Source organism: Nyctereutes procyonoides, unplaced genomic scaffold (assembly GCF_905146905.1).
Source record: "Nyctereutes procyonoides isolate TBG_1078 unplaced genomic scaffold, NYPRO_anot_genome, whole genome shotgun sequence".
In the NCBI taxonomy this organism is placed as follows: Eukaryota; Metazoa; Chordata; class Mammalia; order Carnivora; family Canidae; genus Nyctereutes; species Nyctereutes procyonoides.
Genome location: NW_026575052.1, coordinates 26,894,985 through 26,911,227, shown reverse-complemented (window position 1 = coordinate 26,911,227; position 16,243 = coordinate 26,894,985). Strand labels below are relative to the sequence as shown.

At 59.0% G+C, this 16,243-nt stretch overlaps 1 protein-coding gene across 7 annotated transcripts in view; it reads left to right on the top strand.

The window, feature by feature from the left end:
- The window catches only part of KIFC3 (kinesin family member C3), a 37,816-nt gene extending 22,115 nt beyond the window's left edge, over positions 1-15,701 (top strand). For 6 of the 7 annotated variants that reach the window (XM_055331598.1, XM_055331593.1, XM_055331591.1 and 3 more), the window contains 16 exons: positions 3,319-3,384; positions 3,885-4,028; positions 4,176-4,415; positions 4,861-5,034; positions 5,665-5,812; positions 5,907-6,037; positions 7,314-7,425; positions 8,705-8,886; positions 9,808-9,912; positions 11,512-11,642; positions 12,180-12,303; positions 12,499-12,628; positions 12,726-12,955; positions 13,170-13,304; positions 14,104-14,212; positions 15,011-15,701. In XM_055331598.1, coding sequence (XP_055187573.1) covers positions 3,319-3,384; positions 3,885-4,028; positions 4,176-4,415; positions 4,861-5,034; positions 5,665-5,812; positions 5,907-6,037; positions 7,314-7,425; positions 8,705-8,886; positions 9,808-9,912; positions 11,512-11,642; positions 12,180-12,303; positions 12,499-12,628; positions 12,726-12,955; positions 13,170-13,304; positions 14,104-14,212; positions 15,011-15,036 — 2,187 coding nt within the window. In that variant the 3' untranslated portion in view covers positions 15,037-15,701. Of the gene's footprint in view, positions 1-3,318; positions 3,385-3,884; positions 4,029-4,175; positions 4,416-4,860; positions 5,035-5,664; positions 5,813-5,906; positions 6,038-7,313; positions 7,426-8,704; positions 8,887-9,807; positions 9,913-11,511; positions 11,643-12,179; positions 12,304-12,498; positions 12,629-12,725; positions 12,956-13,169; positions 13,305-14,103; positions 14,213-14,800; positions 14,830-15,010 lie in introns of all 7 variants that reach the window. The other variant, XM_055331594.1, reaches the window with a different exon arrangement.
- The last annotated feature ends 542 nt before the right edge of the window (positions 15,702-16,243 follow it).

The following is a 16,243-nucleotide window of genomic DNA, read 5'->3' as shown; positions in this document are numbered from 1 at the left end:
GTGCTTCTGAGAGCTGCCCTCTGGCCTCTGGTTCCTTGAGGTGTCCTGGATTCCAGGACCTTGTGCTTTTTCAGCTCAGCAATGCCTTGGTCTTGCCATTGGGAGAGCCCCCTTTTTCTCAGAGGATAGCTGGTGATCAGGAGCCAGGCTTGGTGGGAGGTGGGAAGGTAGTCAGCAGGCTGTCTCCTCTGATGGGAGCAGACAGCCGAGAACACCCACCTGTGCAGGGCAGCCCCACCCTCTGCTGAGCCAGCTTCTGCTGAGAGATGTAAATGCAAGTTTGTGTCAGACAGGCTCCAGCTCCCCACTCCCACAGCGGCCCTCTGCATCAGGCCCATGACCCAATTTTTTCTGGCTGACAAGGAGCCTGGGCCTGGGGAGGGATGTTGCACAATCCCAGCCCCTTCCTCAGCCCTGGGGTTGACATCAGCAGCCTGCCAGGCGTCTGCTTCTCCTTTGGCCTGGCTCTTTGCACTCACAGGTGTGCATGTTGCTCCTCTGCTGTTACTTCAAGTGTTTATTGAGTACCTCCTGTGTGCTGGGCACCTGCTGGGGCTGGGGCTTCTGAGGAGTAATAGAGAAGGTCCCTCCCCACTTTGCCTCCAGTTGCAAGCACCACTGCTGGCTCAAAGCTGGGGCGGATGTGTAAAGGGTAGCTGCAGGGACTCTTTCCCTCTGAAGGCCTTGATCTCTGGTCCAGTTTATCCGCAGCACCCCACTCTCTGCTCTCACCACTCCCCCGGCCCCGCTCTTTTTTTTTTTTAAGATTTTATTTATTTATTTATGAGAGACACACAGAGAGGCAGAGACATAGGCAGTGGAAGAAGCAGGTTCCATGTAGGGACCCTGATGCGGGATTCAATCCCGGGACCCCAGGATCATGACCTAGCCAAAGGCAGACATTCAACCACTGAGCCACCCAGGCACCCTGCTCTCACCACTCCTGAAGCAGAGCCTTCTGGGTGGAGGGCAGCCGTCCTGCTCCTGAGCAGCACACATTCTCAGCCCCCAATGTAGCTGGCCTGCCGGGTGCAGTCCCCACACACCAAGGAGTGACTTGTGCCTGACCGGCCACCCTGCAGTGTTGGCGGCTTGTGTCCCCCATGCTGTCTGAGACAAGCCAGGAGATGACTGATAACTCTGACAAAAGGAGTCTTTTATAGCCTCTTCCTGAACCACCCCCCCCCATGCCCCTAACATGCTCCATTTTGCAACCACCTCCTATTGGGGCACCTTTCAGAGATTCCAGGCAAAGCCCAGGAGCACCCAGAGTTCTGATTGTGATGCAAGAAGGGAACAGGAGCCTGGGTGCAGGTAGCTGGTGCGCAGGTATCCTGACCCCCTGAGGAAGGCTGAAAAACCAACAGGGTTTTCATTGCATGTGGGGCTGAGCCCCAGTGGCATTGGGGGCAAGCGAGGTCAGAGCACACCCAGCCCGGGTCTGAGGAAGCAGCCTGTCTGGGGCACCTGTTCAGTGCAAGTGGCTCTTCCCGGGGTGATTTCCAAAGAAAGGAGGGGGGCAGGGGCATGCCAACCTTTCAAAAGGAGGTAGAACCACCTATTTCAAGATGGGGGGAATGTGAGAGGAATACGTTTTTGGAGGCTTAAAAATTGCTGAAAAGCATAAAGAATTTATCAGGCATAAGTCCACGGTCCAGAGACCTCTACTTTTTGGTATTGCATTCACGATTTTGCTTTTGGATTTTGATTTCACTATGTTGAGGGGCCTTCCTCCAGGTCACTTAAAACTTCTGACAAACACAACTGTAATGACCCCCCAGGAGTCCGTGTGTGCATTTGCTATAACTCACCTAACCGTTCCCCTAATGCTGGGTATTCCGGTCACTCCCAGTTGCACGACTAGGAAATGAAAGGCTACCTTCTGTGAGCTGTCCCTTGCTCTGCTCTAAGGCCAGAGGAACTGAGTGCTGCTCATGCCAGGCTCTCAACAGAAGGGGGCACTGGTGTGGGCAGAGAAGTGGCACAGACCTGGTCCATCAGTCCATTTCCTCCCCTCACCAACTCAGAGGAGCAGAGGCCTCCTCCTGCTCTGGGAGACTGAGCTCTAAGCTGTGACCGCCCCCCCCCCCCATGCTGCCACAGACCATTGATGACATCTCAGCCATGTAAAATGGGGAGATTTGACACACCCCAACACCCCCACAGCTGTCCTCTCTTGAAAGGACAGAAGTCTGGAGACATGGGCCTGTGTGCTCCCAGCCACGGCCTGCAGGGAGGGCGCTGAGCTTGTCTTCTCAGGGTGGACGCTGGGCATCCAGTCCTGCACTGCCCTTCACCTGCCTTACCTACTGGTCTGGCCTCTGCCGGCAGCGGACTTTGTTGCTTCCTAATAAGACCCAATGCTTCGTGGCCTGCTTGGGTCAAACCCACCTCCTATGTCCCCACAGAGAGAGTCTGACTCTCACTGGGCTTTCTCAAGGTGATGTACAGTCAGGTACGGTCATCACAGAATGTTCTGTGACAAAACCCCTAAACATGCACTGATGAACATTGGTGCCAAAGTCTTCGGTTGCATTTTGGGTTATTTCCCAAGAGGTTCCTGGAGGGGGCCTGGTGCAGAATTGGGGTCTGGAGTCTGCAGGGAGGGTGGCCAGCTGGAGGACAACTCTAGGGGAGGGTTGTTACCCTGGGATGTACACTCTCAGAACTGGCATCCTGGTGGCTTCCTCTGGCTCTGGCTGAGCCAAGCCACCCTTGCTTCCTGATGGGGTGCACACACCCTTCTCTGATGGTCCCAGCTCTCCAGCAAGGCAGACAGGGACCTGGGGGGGTTGGGGGGAGACAGGTCCAAGACATGCCCTGGTTGCTGGTAGACCTGTCTCTATAGGCAGACTTGCCAGGCACCACTGGAATGGAAAAATCTAGGTTCTGGGCAAGGACCAATCAGGTATCATCGTATCTGGAGTTTATACAATTTGGGAGTCCTTTTATGAAAAGGGAATATAAAATTACAAGTATGTAGACACAGGCCATGGCAAGGGACTGTGCAAGGTGGGGGTCCTGAAGGTCAGCCTCCTGAGTCTGCCAGGGAGCTGCCTCTGGTGTGGGCTCAGAGTGGTATAGAGGTCACCTCTGCTGTGCTTGCTCCCCAGACTTTGTTGAGAGCGGGACTACCTGGGTCTTGTGGTAGGAGAGGGTGCTGAAGGCTGTTGGGACGGGGCAGGTGTCTCTCACCCACGGTCCTGGGTGTGCCCTGGTGCTTGAACTGAGGGAGCGTGCGGGGCTGAGAAATGAGGCCTGAGCGTGGGCCAGAAGTGAGGAACAAGGCTCACCGTGACCATGGCTTTGTGCTGGCAGGTGGAAAACCTGAAGGAGAAGCTCATTAGCCAGGCCCAGGAAGTGAGCCGCCTTCGATCAGAGCTGGTGAGGCTCCACACTGCCATCCTACGGTGGGGGCTGCAGGGGGGCTGGCCTGGCCTTGTGCAGACTGACCCTTCCAGTTGGGGTGTGGGACCCCATCCCTCCAGAGCCCTCGAGTCCAGCCCAGCAGATGCCATTGGGCCTGAGAGATGCTCCCCAAATACCTGTCACCACTCACTAGGCCTTCAGAGGTCGTGTGACCCCCAAAGGGAGGGAGGTTAATTCTCATCTGCCGATGTAAAACAGGAGTGTGAACTCTGTGTATAAATATGACTTTCTTGTTACTTTCACACTCGGGAAAATAGCATGAGAGGGGCGGGTAAGGCCATCCCCCTGGCTCCCCTTCCTTCCTCTGTCTTCTCCTTATGTCCCCCTTGAGCTGGCTCCCCTCCCTCTCCTGCTTCTTCTCTCTCCTCTGCCCTGGTGCCCCCTCGGCCTCCCTGCTCTCTGCTCCCCGGGCCTGGCCTTGCCACATGCATGCCCTGTGCTCTGGCTCCGTGCAGGGAGGCACGGACCTGGAGAAGCACCGGGATCTCCTGGTAGTGGAGAATGAGCGGCTGAGGCAGGAGATGCGGCGCTTCGAGGCCGAGTTGCAAGAGCTACGGGCAAAGCCGGTGGCCCCCTGCGTGGGCTGCGAACACAGCCAGGTGAGCACAGAGCCACCTGCTCCCAGAGGGCTCGGTCCCTAACGGTGACCCCGGCTCTTCTCCTTGCAGGGAGCCCTGCATGCTGGTCCCCCCACCCCCATCTGTTACACACTTGTCCCCACCCCGCTCCCAACCACCTGTCTGCAGGAGAGTGCCCAGCTCCGGGACAAGCTGTCACAGCTACAGCTGGAGGTGGCGGAGAACAAGGGCATGCTGTCGGAGCTGAACCTGGAGGTGCAGCAGAAGACCGACCGGCTGGCTGAGGTCGAGCTGCGGCTCAAGGACTGCCTGGCCGAGAAGGCACAGGAAGAGGAGCGGCTGAGCCGGCGCCTGCGAGACAGCCACGAGACCATCGCCAGCCTGCGGGCCCAGTCGCCACCCATCAAGGTGAGCCTCTGGCGCTGGTGGCCACTTGCAATGTCCTTGCTTTCTTGGCTGCACCCCAGTCTTACCCCTTCCCCCTCTTGCTGTCCAGGGCCAGACATGTAGTAGGCATCTGGCAGGCCGAGGCTCGAGGCGCCCACACGTGCCAGGCATGCCTGTGGTACATGGCAAGATTCTGCTGTCGTCTTTGCCCTTCCTGTCTATCCTGTGCCCAGGCTGGGGTCACATCCAGGCTCTTGGGCTTACTGAGATGAGAGGATGCCCGGAGGCCCTGCAGCATCCTGTAAAGCCAGGACCTTGAAGTTCCTCTAGTTTTTTTCTGGGGGCTTTTGGTGGGATGTCCCTGAGGGTCCTCTCCCAAGGCCAGCTGCATCTCAGGCCCCCCCCCCCCGGGGGTGAGGTCGAGGCACCTGCACCTTCAAGCGCCCATCCCTCCTCCCCCTCACAGTACGTCATCAAGACCGTAGAGGTGGAGTCATCCAAGACCAAGCAGGCCCTCAGCGAGTCCCAGGCCCGGAACCAGCACCTGCAGGAGCAGGTGGCCATGCAGAGGCAGGTGCTGAAGGAGATGGAGCAGCAGCTGCAGAGCTCTCACCAGCTGACGGCGCAGCTCCGGGCGCAGGTGTGCAGGCTGCCAGGGCGCACGCACAGGGCTGTGGGAGAGTATGCACACGCGGCGGGGAAGCCAGAGGTGGGCCTGCAGCACAGCATGGCAGTTCAGTACTGGGGGGCCCATGGAGCTGGGTTCCAGCCCCCCCACCCTGCTCTCCCTGCTGGCTGTGTGACCAGTGCCAAGTTTTATCTACGCCTCTGTTTCCTCGTCCATAAAATGATGTGCTCATAGAAGCCACCTCCCTGTGGAACTCAGAATAGTCGCCAAGAGTCCTTGCCTGCGGGCCGGGCACACAGGCTCTTGGAAAGGGGCCTTGGTCACTATTATGACATAATATGCTCTGCTGGGGCCTGTGGCTTGTGTACGTGTTATGTGTCAGGACCCAGGCTGGTGCTGGGGCTAATGCAAGAAAGTAGCTGCATGGAGCTCACAGAACTTTCCAGGAGTGAGATGGCCTCTTCTGTGTGTGTGTGTGTGTGTGTGTGTGTGTGTGTGTGTGTGTGTGTGACTGTATGTGTGCATGTGGAGGGGGATCCTGTTTGCTCCTCTACATGTGTGGGGTAAGGCATAGGGCTTCTTTCTGGCACCCACCCCACTCCCTCCTGAGCCCCACGTTGAGCTTCTGGCCTTGGCCGTCAGATCGCCATGTACGAGTCAGAGCTGGAGCGGGCACATGGGCAGATGCTGGAGGAGATGCAGTCCCTGGAGGAGGACAAGAACCGGGCCATTGAGGAGGCCTTTGCCAGAGCCCAGGTGGAGATGAAGGCCGTGCACGAGAACCTGGCAGGTGAGCCAGCCAACTGGGCCCTTGCCCGCACCCCCCTCACCCCCCCACTGCGGCCCCCCACCCTGTCCACCTTACACCTCTTATGTCCCCAAAGGTGTCCGGACCAACCTGCTAACCCTGCAGCCGGCGCTGCGGACCCTCACCAATGACTACAATGGGCTCAAGCGGCAGGTGCGCGGCTTCCCTCTGCTCCTGCAGGAGGCTCTCAAGAGTGTCAAGGCCGAGGTGAGGGCAGCTGGAGGCTGAGGGGATGGGGGAGGCTTGGAGGGACCCTGGAGCCCAGGGTGCCATTCCAAAATGCAACAAAGCCTCCAGACAACGGCTCTCCTCCCCCACTCACACAGACTGAAAAACGACTGGTCAGGGCAGGTATTTTGGTATTTGTCTTATTATGACTCTTTATTTTTTATTTTTTTAGAGAGGGAAGTGGGGCGAGCAGGGGCAGAGGGAGAATCTCCAGCAGGCTCCACACCCAGCGCAGAGCCCAACTGGGGGTTCGATCTTACAACCCTAATGTCATGACCTGAGCCGAAATCAAGAGCCAGACACTTAATTGACTGAGCCACCCAGGCACCCTTATTATGACTCTTTAAATCAAGCATGTAACGTATATCCTCATATCTCAAACATGCTACATATATTCTTACATTTGTTTTAATTTCTTTAAGCTGTGCTTGTACAGTATGAGAATAGCCAGCGTCTCTTAAGTGCCTCCTACGTGCCAAGCCTATTATAGCTGTCAGCTCCTTGAATTGGTACGGCAGCCCTGCAGGGTAGAGACTGATATATTTTGGGAATAGCAAATAGTTTTTTTTCTGTAAAAAAGAAAATTATGTCATTAATACATGGACATGGTAGAAAGTTCAAGCCGTGCAGAAGGCAACAGCTGAAAACGAAGGGCCCCTCTCTGCTGCCCTGGCCCACGTTCCCCACACGGATATTAGATGCCCTCACCCCAGGCCTTCTGAGCTCGTGAAGCCGGTGGACGTATCCATGTGCATATACACACTTCCCTTCTACCCAACAAAGGGGAAGAGATGCATGCATGCTCTGCATTTTGCTTCTGTCCCCTATGAAGCATAACTTGGAGATCTTTACCTACTAGGTCCCACAGATCCACAAGCTAGATGGTGTTATTCCCATTTTACAGATGAGAAAAGTGAAACTCAAGGACTGAGCTGAGCTGATTGCCTTAGTTCCCCCAGCTGCTCAGGGGTAGGGCTGGAATTTGGGTCTAGCTGAATCCTATTGGTCAAGTCAGGTGCCAGTCCTGTGGAGTGAGGGTGGAGTGCTGTTTGCTTATTAATAGGGCAACCTTGAGCTGTCAGCTCTTTGAAGCTCAGTTTATTCCTCTGTGAAATGGGCCCGGCAGCAATACCTACCCACAGGGGCTGTTGGAAAGAGGCAACATGTGGCAGCGCCCATGGGCTGGAGCGGTGAGCAGCTGGGGGCAGGGCTTGGGGGGTAGGTAGTGTTGGACAGTGCTGTGCATCTTCCACAGATCGGCCAGGCCATTGAGGAGGTTAACAACAACAACCAGGAGCTCCTGCGCAAGTACCGCCGGGAGCTGCAGCTGCGCAAGAAGTGCCACAACGAGCTCGTGCGGCTGAAAGGTGACTGCCAGGAGGGCTGGGGGTGTCCGGCATAGAGGTCCCAACCTGGCTTGGGTCCTGCCCTTCCCCCCAAACCGTCACCACTTCTTAGAATGAACTGTGGCCTGTGGCCGGGGGGCTACTATAGTTCCCTCCCCATAGGTAAGGAAACCCCGAGGCAGAGAAGTCAGGGAACCTACTCACACCCGCATGGTTAGTAAGCAGTCCACCCTGGATCTGGACTTGGATCTGCCCGACTCTGAAGCCCTCACCCCAGTGCCTGTGGCAGGCTACCCCCAGACCCCGGGGGGCCCAGGTGGAGTAGTGGAGCACTGGGTGGTGGGTGGCTGCAATGCCACTTGTTCTGACTGAGGGCCTGGTCGAGCTTGAGACGGCCTGTTCACACTGCACAAAGGACTAGGGGGTGCTTGCCCTGTGCCTGGGGCTGTTTCAGGCCCTGACACGTGGCCATGAGCCTATGGATGCTGTCGCTGCCCTCACAGGGCTCACTGCAGCTGGGGGAGCAGATGGTGATCATGAATCACCCAGAGAACCCCAACACTGCCCCTGTTACCAGGGCTGGGGAGGGGATCTAAGAGCCCCTTGGTGTCTGACAGTCAGGGCTGTTGCAGGGCTTCCTGGAGGAGGCGAAGGCACAGCTGAGGCCTGGATAGTGAGCTGGAGTGGACAGGCAAAGGGGAAGGTAGGGACATGCTGGATGTAGTGGGGAGTTTGTTCTTCCTTCCAGGAGCACTGAGATCCCACTGAAGGGCTACCTTAGGGAGAGGGCATAATCAGATCTATGCCCCCCGGCACCCCAGAGCTGCCTGTTGCCTGTGCCCATTCCGTGTACCGGTCGTCCACCTACTGTTGGGTTCTGTTTGCCCATCTGATTGCCAAGCTCTGTTCAGGCATCCATGGAGCCCTTGAATGATGGAACAAGTCCCTTGGCTTACTGGGACCCATGCCCCTCATTATATAGAGGGACACGGAAGTCCAGAGATATAGTGTCCATTTGGTGTCCTACCCAGACTGGATGCAGTGCCTGAGCCCCACAACTGACCTTTCCTCCTGGTCCCCAGTGTGAAAGTCCCACTCTCAGCTGGTTTGCTCAGGAAGAAGGTGTACTAGTACATTAATTCATGATAGTGTGAGTGATAATAGCATTGTGGGTGGCCTTGCTTAGAAGGCTAGGGGTGTCTGAGCCACTAGCCTGCTCAGGACACCAAAGGACCCCTGTGGTAAGGCCATCTGATCTTGACCCAGCTTGTACCCTTCTCTCCTCCCTGACACAATCCAGGGAACATCCGGGTAATTGCTCGTGTCCGGCCAGTCACCAAAGAGGATGGGGAAGGGCCTGATGCGACCAATGCTGTGACCTTTGATGCCGATGACGACTCCATCATCCACCTGCTGCACAAAGGAAAGCCTGTATCCTTTGAGCTGGACAAGGTCTTCTCCCCACGGGCCTCACAGCAGGATGTGAGTATGGCCCTATGGGGAAAGGGACAACAGTGGAGAGCGGGGAGACACACAGGGAGAGATGATGGGGGCATGGACAGAAAGAAATGTAAGAGTTAGGGAGACAGGATGGAGAAACCTGGGGTGCTGGGATGCCTTGTTCCTTTCACTGGAGGAGAGAAGGGGGGGAAGCTAAGACCGAGGCTGAGAAGCTCTGCAGGGAGGAGATTCAAGGATAGCCTATAGCACCCACATGGTCCTCCCACCCCTACAGCCATGCCCACTCTTGGCCTCTCCCATCCACATGCCCATGCCCACCCACAGAGCCCCTCCCACCCATGCAGCCCTTCCTCCTAAACTCACTGACCCTGGGGGGCTTTGCTTGTCCAGCTGGAGTTCTTTCCCACAGGTCTTCCCTAGGACTCCCCCCCCCACCCACTGCCCCCAGCCCCCGGCCTTGTGAGAGCCATGTGGTGTCAGTTGAGTTCTTGTCTCATATCTGCCAGGGCTGACCAGCCAGGCCTGTCCTGCCTGTACCCTCCTATCCTGCACTTGGCTTTACCTTTGCCCCATCCTCTGTCTGCTGGCAGGTAGACCGGCTACAGGAGGCACCAGGCACATGCTGACCTCTGCCTTCATTTTGCTGAGCCCTCCTTTAGTGTGGGAGAAGCTAGAGGTGTGGGCCTCTGAGCTCCAAGGCTGGGCAGCCCTTCCTCGGGTGCTGGCGGGCCGGGGGCACTGCCCTAGCTTCCCTTCAGTCTTGGCAGCCCGATTGCCCATTGATGTCTGTTGTGACTTATTAGTCATACATTCTTCCCCAGTGAGCCACTGCCCAGTAACAACACGCGCTGTATTACTGAAGGAGAGAAGGGTTGGGGAGGCGGCTGGACTTGGAGCTAGTGGGGAGCCCGGGGGGGCTCACAGTCTACATCCCCTCCCCAGGTGTTCCAGGAGGTGCAAGCCCTCATCACCTCCTGCATCGATGGCTTCAACGTCTGCATCTTTGCCTATGGCCAGACAGGTGCCGGCAAGACGTACACGATGGAGGTGGGTACTGGCTGGAAGGGGCAGGGGTCCTGCGAGTGAGGACCACCCCTTTGGTGCCCTTTTGCTCTCGGGTTTTGTGCAGTACAGGAGCAGAGCTGGGAGTTATCTGTGTTAGCCCCAGAGGGCCATCTTGCCCAGGTAGACCTGTGACGGTCCCAGTGGGTGTGGGGAGGGGCAGGTATGCAGCCAACAAACTCCGGCATCAGAGGAATTTCCACCCGAGGTCAGAGTCTAGGGCAGACTAGAGACCTGTATGTCTCTCAGGATGGGCTTTCATGTCTCCCACATGCATTTATTGGGCTCCTGCTGTACATATGCCCTGTTCTGGGCCCTGGGGTATTAGGATGAACGAGGGCAGTCTCTGCTCCCGGGGCCAGGGCAGGGCTGTTTCCCCCTGCTTGTGCCCCAGCCTCCTGGGTGCGGTGTGGCAGGACATGGGAGCATTGAGAGAAGACCGATAAAAATGGAAGGTAGCCCTGGGACTGTCTTTGGTTTGTTAGCATTTCTCTGGCTCTTGAGGGGGTGCTGTGGGCTTCTCTGGGAAAGGGTGAGGACAGGTGTCTCAGTGTCTGGACAGGGCAGTGAGAAGACTGGACAGGTACCTTTCGAGGAGGCTGCCATGGTGCCTCTTTCTTCCCAGTCTGGACCCTAGTTCTGGGATTGAGGAGACTGATTATTGGGGGGCAGGCCAAGTAAGGTGGGGGGCACGGGGTCAGGTGGCTCCCAACTGTGCCTTGGGTGCTCAGAGTTGGGGTGACCCCCGGGAGCAACAGTACCTGCTGCAACAGTACCCGCTGAGGCCCATGTACATTGGGCACCATTCTGGGTGCCGGGCACAGCTGTGACAACAGAGCATCTGCCTCCCGGAGCCAGCCCGCCACTGGGGAGACCGCCGTGCCCACAGCAAATCAGGCCATGTCCTGTCAGGCGCCAGGGAGAAAACTTAAATCTGAATATGAGGAATTAGGCATTTGGGTGGAAGAGAAGGCACCTGCCCAAGGAAGTGACACTGGAGCCATGGGGATGTGTGGGAAGGAGCATTCCAGGCACCGGGATCAGCAGGGCTGAGTCCACAGGGCTGGAGCGTGCTAGGGGCTCTGAGGCCTGGCAAGGAGGCCTGAGCAACAGGTGGAGGGCATGGGAGGTGATGCTTAAGGGGAGGCGATGGCTCAGGTGAGGACTCCAGATTTCTTTCCAGAAGGGCTGGCCAGCCCATCCAGCCCCAGAGCACTCGCGGCTCTGCCTGTGTCTCCCTTCTACTACCCACAGAGCCGGCTCATGGTCCCCACCCCCTGACATGAGCCACCCTCCGGGTGGTGGCACAGAAATCATAGGTTCCCAGTACCCCCTCCCAGGGGCCCCCCCAGGACCAGGTATGCACCTGGCACTCAGCAGCCCTCGTGTGCTGGCCTGCGCCAGGTGCTTCACCCAGTGCTCTGCTTTAAGTCTCAGGCTAGTCTGGGCAGGGCAGTGCCATGGAACAGTGGGGAAACTGAGGCCCCAGAAGGTGACGTTGCTTGCAGCTAGTGGAGGGTGTTTGGGGGCAGCCCAGCAGGCAGAGGAGAGGCCTGGTTCACTGGGCCTTGCTTCTGCCCTCAGGGGACCCCTGAGAACCCCGGCATCAACCAGCGGGCCCTGCAGCTGCTCTTCTCCGAGGTGCAGGAGAAGGCGTCCGACTGGGAGTACACCATCACTGTCAGCGCGGCCGAGATCTACAACGAGGTCCTCAGGTGGGAGGCCCTGGCACGGGGCACAGGCCTCCGGGTGGTTCGTGGTCCTCAGGGCTGTGCAGAGCCATGTGGGATGCAGATCGGAGTCGGGGCTATGGTCCTGCCTCAGCCCTGCGGCAGGGTGGTCCCAGGCCCCTGCCCCACACCAGCAGGCGTCAGGGAGAAGGATGTCCAGACCAGACGGAGGTGCTCCTCTTGCCTCTCTGTCTACTCATTGTCCCTGTAGGCTGCACCAGGTGTTGATAAATGAGCATGGGGATTTGGGGGGGCCCCGCCCACAAGAGCTTAGTGCACCGTTAGGGCAGGAGTGGCGCCACAAGACTTTGGGGGAACACTCAGTCTCTGCCGCTCAGCAGACTGTCAGGGAGGGGCTGGAGGAGAGAGGGGTTTGGCCCAGTGGTTAAGGAAGGCTGCCTGAAGGTGCGATGGGGTGGGGGAGCGATCCAGGTGTGCGGGGGTGTTCCAGGTGGAGGGGGAGCAGGGTGCAGTGCAAGCAGAGGTGGGAGGAGGGAGTGACCATCCAGCCTGTCCCTGCAGGGACCTGCTGGGGCAGGAGCCCCAGGAGAAGCTGGAGATCCGTCTGTGCCCTGACGGCAGCGGGCAGCTGTACGTGCCAGGGCTGACCGAGTTCCAGGTGCAGAGCGTGGCGGATATCAACAAGGTGCAAGGCCGGGGTGCCTGGGGAGGTTCAGGAAGTGCTGGGGAGACCCAGTCCACTGGCAGAGCCCAGCTGGCACGGGACTCGCATGGGCAAGTCCCACGCCCGGGGGACCCCTCACAGGGGTACTTGGGGATAGGGTGGCAGCAGAGATCTCACTCCAAACCCTGTGCTCCTGTCCTCCCCGCTCCCTGCCAGGTGTTTGAGTTTGGCCACACTAACCGCACCACAGAGTTCACCAACCTGAATGAGCACAGCTCCCGCTCGCACGCCCTGCTCATCGTGACAGTGCGCGGGGTGGACTGCAGCACTGGCCTGCGCACCACAGGTGAGTGAGGGCCACGGGCGGCCTGGCTGGAGGACCCCTGGCACCACCCCCACGGGGGCCGCCTTGACCTGCCCGGCTCCTCTCTGCCCCCCTGCAGGGAAACTGAACCTGGTGGACCTGGCGGGCTCGGAGCGCGTGGGCAAGTCGGGGGCTGAGGGCAGCCGCCTGCGGGAGGCACAGCACATCAACAAGTCGCTGTCGGCTCTGGGGGACGTCATTGCGGCCCTGCGCTCCCGCCAGGGCCATGTGCCCTTCCGCAACTCTAAGCTTACCTACCTGCTGCAGGACTCGCTCAGTGGGGACAGCAAGACCCTCATGGTGGTGCAGGTGAGGACCTCTGGTGAGCTCAGGCTGGGAGGGCTCGGCCAGCAGCACGACCGGAGACCCCCTTCCTCTGCGGCCCAGGCTCCCCAGGCTGTGTGGGGAAGGGACCCTTGTCCTCCCTCAGCAGCTCCAAAGTCAGTGAGCATGCTGCCCTTCCCAATTCTGGGGGTGGGGGAGGAGGCCCGCTGGCCGGGGTGTGAGCTCTTGTGTCCCATAGGTGTCCCCTGTGGAGAAGAACACCAGTGAGACTCTGTACTCCCTGAAGTTCGCTGAGAGGGTGCGCTCTGTGGAGCTGGGCCCTGGGTCCCGCAGGGCAGAGCTCGGGTCCTGGTCTAGCCAGGAGCATCTGGAGGTATAGGGACTGTCGTGGGCAGGAAGGAGGGCCTGGGTTGGGGGACAGCCTGGGGTGGTGGGGAAGGGAGGATGCCAGAAGGGGCTGGCGCCAGAACTTGAACCCAAGAGCCTCACTATTTTAGATATTTTGTTTATTTAAGGAGGGGTGGGGGAGAGAGTGTGGGCACAGGAGCGAGGAGGTGGCAGGGGGTAGGGGAAAGGGAGCAGCAGACTAGCTCTGAGTGGGGAGCCTGACTCCGGGCTTGGTCCCAGGATCCCAGGATTATGACCTAAACTGAAGGCAGGGATCCCTGTGGCTCAGTGGTTAAACGCCTGCCTTCAGCCCGGGGCGTGACCCTGGAGGCCGGGATCGAGTCCCCCGTCAGGCTCCTTGCACGGAGCCCGCTTCTCCCTCAGCCTGTGTCTCTGCCTCTCTCTTTTTCATGAATAAGTAAATAAATTGTTACAAACAAACCGAAGGCAGATGCTTAGCAGGCAGATGCTTAACTGGCTGAGCCACCAGGTTCCCCTGCCAGGGGCTTCTCTCGTCTAAACACTTCTTAGCCTCAGAGCGCCCTGTGGTGGTCCTCAGCTGGCTGCGGGGCGGGCGGGTTGCAGGCTGGCACGCAGGTGCTCAGTAGTAGCTCATGGCCCTTTAACATCCATTATCTCAGCTAATTCCTTCAGTAACAAGGTGGGGCTCACCTTGTCATACCCAGTTTGCAGGAGGTTGGGGAGGGGAATGCAGGGGTGGAGCACGGTGAAGGGGGGAGCCAGGGCAGCATGGCCCCTGCCCACCTGCTCACCCCTGCCCACAGTGGGAGCCAGCTTGCCAGACCCCACAGCCCTCAGCACGGGCACACTCAGCCCCTGGCTCTGGGACCACCAGCCGCCCAGGCTCTATCCGGAGGAAGCTGCAGCCCTTGGGTAAGCCTTTGGGGAAGGGGCCACTGTGGGGGTGGGGGTGGGGGTGAGCCTCCTTACAGGTGGATAGCCACCAGACTGCCCTTGCCTGAATGGACTTTTCTTTTTTTTTCTTTTCTTTTTTTTTAAAGTTTATAAAAGTCCTCCAGAACCTGTTATACAACCTTTTCTGGCCCTGGGAAGTAGTCAGGAAGTAGTCAGGACAGGACACTGCTAGGCCCATTTTACAGATGGGAAGTCAAAGGCCCTTTGGAGAGGCGGTAGCATAAGGGGAACCCAGACCTCGGGGCTCCTAGCAGGGCTGCTGATTTGAGGCCCAGGAGGCAATTCTCTGAGGCTGGTCTCCAGGCACCCCTGCCCTGGGCCTGGACTCCTGGGGAGGGAGGGTGAAGGGCAGGGCCCACCCATGTCCCAGGTGAGGAGTGAGCCCAGCCACAGGCCTGGCATCCAGAACCCCAGCCCTCTGAGTGGCCCCACACTCACAGAGGGCCTGGCAAGGGCTGGAGTCCAAGGAGGTAGGGGCCACAGGGTCCCGGGGAGTCCCAGCCCCAGGCAAGCCCACCAGTGAGACACCTGTTGCTTTGATTTCAGCCTGACGGCTGGGGCTGCAGAGTCTCCAGGTGAGTGTGGGGCCAGGGGCCCGGGCCCGCCTGCCCGCCTGCCTTGGGTTGCAGGGCTGTGCCGGGGAGAGGGCTGCTCAGGGCCGGGCCTGTCCTGCTGCTGCCTGCTGTCTGTGCTTCTCCCTGGCTCCCTCCCGATCGCGTGCACAGAGGCTGACGAAGCCTCTTCCCGCTCCTGCAGGGAAGTCCAGGCCGGTGCCTGTGTGACGGACGCATCCACCCTGCCAAACCGGGGACTGGATCCACCTGCTGTAGCACCAAGAGCCCAGGAGGCGAAGGCCAGAGTGGAGGCACCTCTTCTGCCTCGTATCCACTCAGAAATGAGAAAACATGTTCCAAAGGAAATGGTGTCTCTCGGCAGTGGGTGTGGGTGCAAAAGGCCCGGGCTGGAAGGGCAGGGATGGCCCACTCTGCCTGGCAGGCCCGGGCCATCAGCGGATCCTCGTGGGGAGGGCAGGAGTGTGGGAGGCTGGGCCTCTGGCCTGGGCCAACTCGCTCCAGCCTGCAGGGCCTGTCTGTAACGGGTGGGCTGAGGAGCCCCCAGCAGGCCCAGGAGCCGTGGATCTGGGCAGTCGGTGGGCACGCTGGGGCAGCCCTGGCCCCCTTCCCCTCCGAGGCAGGCCCCGAGCGGGTATGTGTATAGTGTGACTAGGTGTACATAGGAGCATGGCCCTCCCTGCCGAGGGCTGGGCTGTATTTATGGCTGGTGGGAGGCCAGTGGGTGGGGATCCTGCTGCTCCCCTCATCTGCCTGGCACCAGGCTCTCACCTTGCTCACTGGCCTCTTGACATTTTCCTCCTCTGAAATCCTATTTAAGAACTTTTGGAAGCTTAGCCATTTTTACTTATTAAAATAAAAACCTTTTTACACAACGATAGTCTGAGAGTTGGGTCTCTTGAGCCCCTGGTCAGATCACAGGGACAAGCCCCGGTCTTTGGCTCCCCGCTGCTGGCTGGTCACCCACAGCCCTCCTGAGATCTCGTGAAGGCCACGACCGAGAGGATCCAGTGCCCCTGGCCACGCTCATCACACGGACCCACCCAGCAACACGCTGTCCTGTCTGTACATGGGAAACTTGGGCTCTTCAGAGGCTTGAGCACCATAGCCAGCAGGGCTGGGCTGGCCCCTTAAGGGAACTGGCTAGGGGTGGGTACCACCCTCTTCCTGGGGCTACAGGACTGCCCTCCCCAACCCCATGGGGGTTGTGCTGGCCTCCACCTGGTCCCGCCTTGGCCTCAGCAGGGAATGTGCACAGGGGCTCAGTGGGGCCCTCTCTCCAACTAGGGCTGCCACAGGAGCAGAAGGGGTCAGCGCTGGGGGATCCTCCTGGGAGGAGGGCCACTGCCCTTCCAGCCCTGTCCCAGGAGGCCTCCTGGAGGCGTTGGGGAGGGTGGTGGGCTCAGTGGTGGCCAAG